Source organism: Elephas maximus, chromosome 7 (genome assembly GCF_024166365.1).
Source record: "Elephas maximus indicus isolate mEleMax1 chromosome 7, mEleMax1 primary haplotype, whole genome shotgun sequence".
In the NCBI taxonomy this organism is placed as follows: Eukaryota; Metazoa; Chordata; class Mammalia; order Proboscidea; family Elephantidae; genus Elephas; species Elephas maximus.
The window spans coordinates 63213676-63218828 of NC_064825.1; the positions used below are offsets into that span (position 1 = coordinate 63213676).

General features: G+C 46.0%; 1 protein-coding gene across 1 annotated transcript; it reads right to left on the bottom strand.

Moving 5' to 3' along the window:
* Positions 1-584: 584 nt before the first annotated feature.
* NLRP10 (NLR family pyrin domain containing 10) lies at positions 585-4892 on the bottom strand (the record flags this gene model as incomplete). The annotated part of the gene is given in 6 exon segments (XM_049891411.1): positions 585-1233; positions 2320-2822; positions 2824-3001; positions 3003-3145; positions 3147-3433; positions 4595-4892. Coding segments are annotated over 6 exon segments (2058 nt in total), but the record flags the coding sequence as incomplete, so codon positions are not given.
* Between the last annotated feature and the right edge of the window lie 261 nt (positions 4893-5153).

A 5153-nucleotide genomic window follows, 5' to 3' on the forward strand; every position in this document is an offset into this window, starting at 1 on the left:
GTGGCAGGGTTTGAGAGGTCTAACTCCAGTTTTGAAAGTTCTACTCTGGGTAAAATGCTATCAAACAGCATTGCATGCTACAGAGAAATCTTTCACAAAAGGAAGAGTCGACCAATGTGGCAAATTTCACAGCTGTCTTATTTTAAGAAATTGCCACAGCCATCCCAATTTTCAGCAGCCACCACCCTGATCATCCAGCAGCCATCAATATTGTGGTAAGACCCTCCACCAGCAAAAAGATTACAATTCGCTGAAGGCTCAGGTGATGGTTAGCATTTTTAGCAGTAAAGTTTTTTTTTAATTAAGGTACGTTCCTTTTTTTTTTTTTTTTTTTTAGATATAATGCTACTGCACACTTAATAGACCACAGTACAGTGTAAACATACCTTTTATATGCACTGAGAAACCAAAAAATTCTTGTGACTTGTTTTCTTGTGGTGGTCTGAAACTGAACCCACAATATCTCCAAGGTATGCCTGTATCTAATTCTCTTTTCTATTTGTTCCTCTGTCCTCCCCCTCCTTCTAGAACCCATTAGTCTGACCTCTCATCTCCCCATTCTTTTTTGCTTTCTCTGTTTTTCCCTAATGCTCCTGTCCCTCTACCCCACCATCCCTCTGACCCTTCAGCTCTTTTGTTCCCACTTCTGTTCTTCCCCATCTGACTGCTCGTAACTTTTTTGTCTGTAATTCCTCGGTCCCTGTGCCTTTTCCATTAGAACCCCCCTTTTGTGTCCCTGCTATGTTAACTTTGCCCACAAGAGGACTTTTTTGCTCCTATTCCTGCCCGTTTCTCAAGCTGGTTTTGACAGAAAATGAGTGTCCCGTGTGGGCTTTCTTTTTGTTTGAATGTGCTGTCTTAAATGATGCCTCACTCATCTGAACACCCTTCACCAGGTTCTTGATTTTAGACTCATACAGGGAGAATTCCAAATCCCAGATGCTTTTATGCCATACAGATTTCAGTTGTTTGTTTGTTTTTTTAGATACTTCAGATCCTGCATTAACCAGGAAGAAACTTTTGAAACTGAAATTGAGCTCCAAGTTCAAGGAAAAAAAAAAAAGTTTTTTTTTTTTTTTTGAGCTATCTTTTTTCAGTATGTCCAATAAAAACCACCCAGCAAAGGTCATATCCTCATTCTTTGTCTCCAGCAGACTTTCTAATTCTCTGTGGGACTCCTCCTCCAGCTGGCCGTGGTCCTTTTTCACCATTTGGGACATGGCGTAAAAAAAAAAAATTCCTGTCTGGAAGGCATCATGCTGAGTGAAATTAATCAGCTGCAAAAGGACAAATATTGTATAAGACCACTATTCTAAGAACTCGAGAAATAGTTTAAACAGAGAAGAGAATATTCTTTGATGGTTACAGGAGGAATGGAGGAGGGAGGAAGGGAGAGGGGTTTTCACAAATTAGATAGTAGATAAGGACTATTTTAGGTGAAGGGAAAGACAACACACAATACAGAAGAGGTCACCACAACTGGACTAAACCAAAAGCAAAGAAGTTTCCTGAATAAACTGAACACTTTGAAGGCCAGCATAGCAGAGGCAGGGGTTTGGGGACCATGGTTTCAGGGGACATCTAAGTCAATTGGCATAATAAAATCTATTAAAACATTCTGCATCCCACTTTGGAGAGTGGCATCTGGGGTCTTAAATGCTAGCAGGCAGCCATCTAAGATGCATCAATTGGTCTCAACCCACCTGGAGCAAAGGAGAATGAAGAACTCCAAAGACACAAGGTAATTATGAGCCCAAGAGGCAGAAAGGGCCACATAAAGGAGAGACTACATCATCCTGAGACGAGAAGAACTAGATGGTGCCCAGCTACAACCAATGACTGTCCTAAAAGGGAACACAACAAAGAACCCCTGAGGGAGCAGGAGAGCAGTGGGATGCAGACCCCAAATTCTTATAAAAAAGAGCAGACTTAATGGTCTGACTGAGCCTAGAATGACCCCAGAGGTCATGGTCCCCAGACCTTCTGTTATCCCAAAACGGGAATCATTCCCAAGGCCAACTCTTCAGACAGGGATTGGACCGGACTATGGGACAGACAATGATACTAGTGAAGAATGAGCTTCTTCGATCAAGTGGACTCATGAGACTATGTTGGCATCTCCTGTCTGAAGGGGAGATGAGGGGGTAGAGGGGGTCAGAAGCTGGCTGAATGGACACAAAAAGAGAGAGTGGAGGGAAGGAGTGAACTCTCATTAGGGGGAGAGCAACTAGGAGTATATAGTAAGGTGTTTATAAATTTTTATATGACAGTCCCACTTGATTTGTAAACTTTCACTTAATGCACAATAAAAAAAAAAATTCCTGGAAGCTAATATGGAGGAAGCTGTACAATTTCTCGATGTCAAGCCCCTCTTGGTGATCATTGCTGCTCATGAAAGTGGCAAGGCTGGGCTCATCTAAGTTGTAATTCCTGAAGTCAGCGTCTTCAAATAGGACCCTTTGGTGCTGGATTCCCTCAGCTCCCAAGAAGCAGAGACCCCTCATGACCCTGTGCCAGGGAAGATCCAAGCAGTCCCCATTGTCACTGGGCAACAGGAATGTGGAGACATAGGCCATGTAGATGTCAGTGCTGTTACTGGGTATGTCTTAGACTGTGCTGCCTCTCTCCATCTGCTCTTTCAGCCAGGAGCAGACCACCCAGCAAAGACCTGGAAGCTGGCATGCTTGGTAGAGAACGTCATTTCTTTGTACAAAGTCAAAAGCATTTCTGGCTTGCTCTTCATGTGTGAAATATGAGCTGAAATATGTTTTCCTCTCCTCCTCGGAGAAGCCTAGGACATGGACATGTCATGGTTGTTCCAGAAAGCACCCCCAGGTTCTTCAAAGCCAGGGGCTGAGTGGTGATTAGAAGGGGGGACTCATAAAGTATCTTTTTCCTAATTAGAAGATGCAGCAGGTCCTCCATGGGGCCGGACCATGGCCTCATCAACTTACCAGCTAAAGGCCTCTACAGCTCATCAAAGCCATCCAGGATGAACAGGCTCTGGCTGCCTCAGAATCTCTTTGACAGGTGCTTGATTATCCCCACGACACCAGAAGAGGAGTTGGTCCAGCTCTTACTCTACCAGCAAAACCACTTCCCTGCAGCTCACATAAAAGACATAATCAAATTGGCTTGAAAACAAGGGTACCAGTGACCCAGTCCAGCATGATTTTTCTTGCCAGGGTTGTCTTTCCAGTGCCAACAGACCCCTGCAGCACCACTGTGGACTTGTGGGACTTTTCCCCTGGATTGAACAGAGCATTCACCATGACCGAGTCCAGCTGCTCCTCCAGGGTAGGGCAGGTAGGTGATTCTGAGCTCCCTGAGCTGGGCTTGGTCACCAGGAACAGCAGGTTGTAGTTGCCATTGACTTCCCTTTCTTGCCTCTCCTCTAGGCAGTGCACATGCTCTCGGTATATTTCTCTGTATTCTGAGCCAAAGAAGTGGGGTATTAAGTGGTGAGATGGAAAGGAAAAAGGAGAAAATGGGACTCTCAGACTCTGGATTCTGTCCTTTTGACTCATCTTCCATGCTCTCTAAGTTGTATCACCCCAAAGATTACAATTCTGGCTTCATGGAAAGGGACAAATACATGTGTGTGTGCATGTGTGTTGCACATATGCACATCTGTATAAGTGTGCAAGGGTGTGTGGACATTGGGGGAGTGTGAGTGAATGCTTGCTCCACGTGTTCATGGTAGTGTGCCTACAGAAGCATGTGTATTTCTGTGTAGGGAAGACATATTAGTGTGTAAGCATATAAGAACATGTGTATGTATGAAAATCTCTGTGTGTGAGAACATGTGACTGAGTGTTCATGTGAAATATCCCCATTTGAAGAGGTGAAGGCCACGAGAAGTGATGGAAAGGGAAACTGGGAAATGGCGAGATTATAAGAGCCTGTTCTTGGTAAAGAATGGGCCAGGTCCTAAAGATAGACCAGCTTCGGAGCAGATGTTGAGTATATTCAACCTTCCCATTTCTGTATTTCACAGGAGCTCTCAGAAGGAAGGAGACCTATGGGAGGGTGCGCAGGTACTGACAGATCCCCTGGCACCCCACCAGAAGGGATAAGAGGCTCTTTAGGCTCCATGACCACCCCACTCTCTAGGGTGACCTTAGTCCACTATTCTTTGAGCGAACAGGAGCACAGGAGAAGGTGGTCCTCCATTAGAAGCAGCCTGAGTTGCCTACCAGGAGAGGAACTAGAAAGGTGTGACCCACATGCCCTGACACCATCTCTTCTGGTTAGTGGAAATCCCTTTACCAATGCCATCCCAGATCTCTAAACCCTTTTTTCATACTCTTTCCTTCTCTGGCACTACAATTGGAGGTGGGGGCAGGAGCACCATGATCTTTCGATGCTGTATTCTTTCTATAAATAAGTTCTTGCCCGCAGCTCATGCCCTTCACGCTATAGTTGTCAGAGACCTCAGCTGGGGACCACCTAGGACTCTAGGGCATTGGGGTTTCCCCAGGCAAGGTCAGAGGGCAGGGGTGAGAACAGATATAAATTATACGGAGTGCCAGGAAATGCCATGGAAAGGGGCCCTGTTGCCATCCTGACTTCCTCTCTCCCGTGCTGCACTCACCATTCAGACAAACATGGTTGAATGGGCCCACGAGTTCCAACAGATTCACCTTTTTCGAGCCCTTAAGCACCACTTTCACAGCCTCATATGCTCCATATATTAGAATGAGTCAAGATGCCAGGTCCACTGGACTCTGGCTTTTCAGCTCCCCTTGGGCCAGCTGCCAATGACCATTACGCTGGGTCATATCCTGCAAGTCGAACTTTAAAGTCTTGAAGCTTTCCTCCTCAAAGTCATTCAAGGCAAACAGCAATGCATCCTGGGGGTCACGGGTGAGGGCCATGTTGATCAGGGTGTGGAGTCAGTTTCAGACCAGTGACCTAGAGAAGGGGGTGGAGGAGAGGCCCCCACTGAGAAGGACAACGTGAAGGCACCTCAGCCGCCCTGCATTCTGGGTGCTTGGCCAACTGCTGTGGGAAGCCTAGGGTAAGAGGGGTGTTTGCAGAGTCCCAAACAAACTGAGTGATGAGACAGCAGAGGAATCCTCCTTGTCATTCCCTCTATGACTCTTTGCCAGATGACATGTGATTGTGTAGGCTTCGGTAGGGAGGTGTGTGGG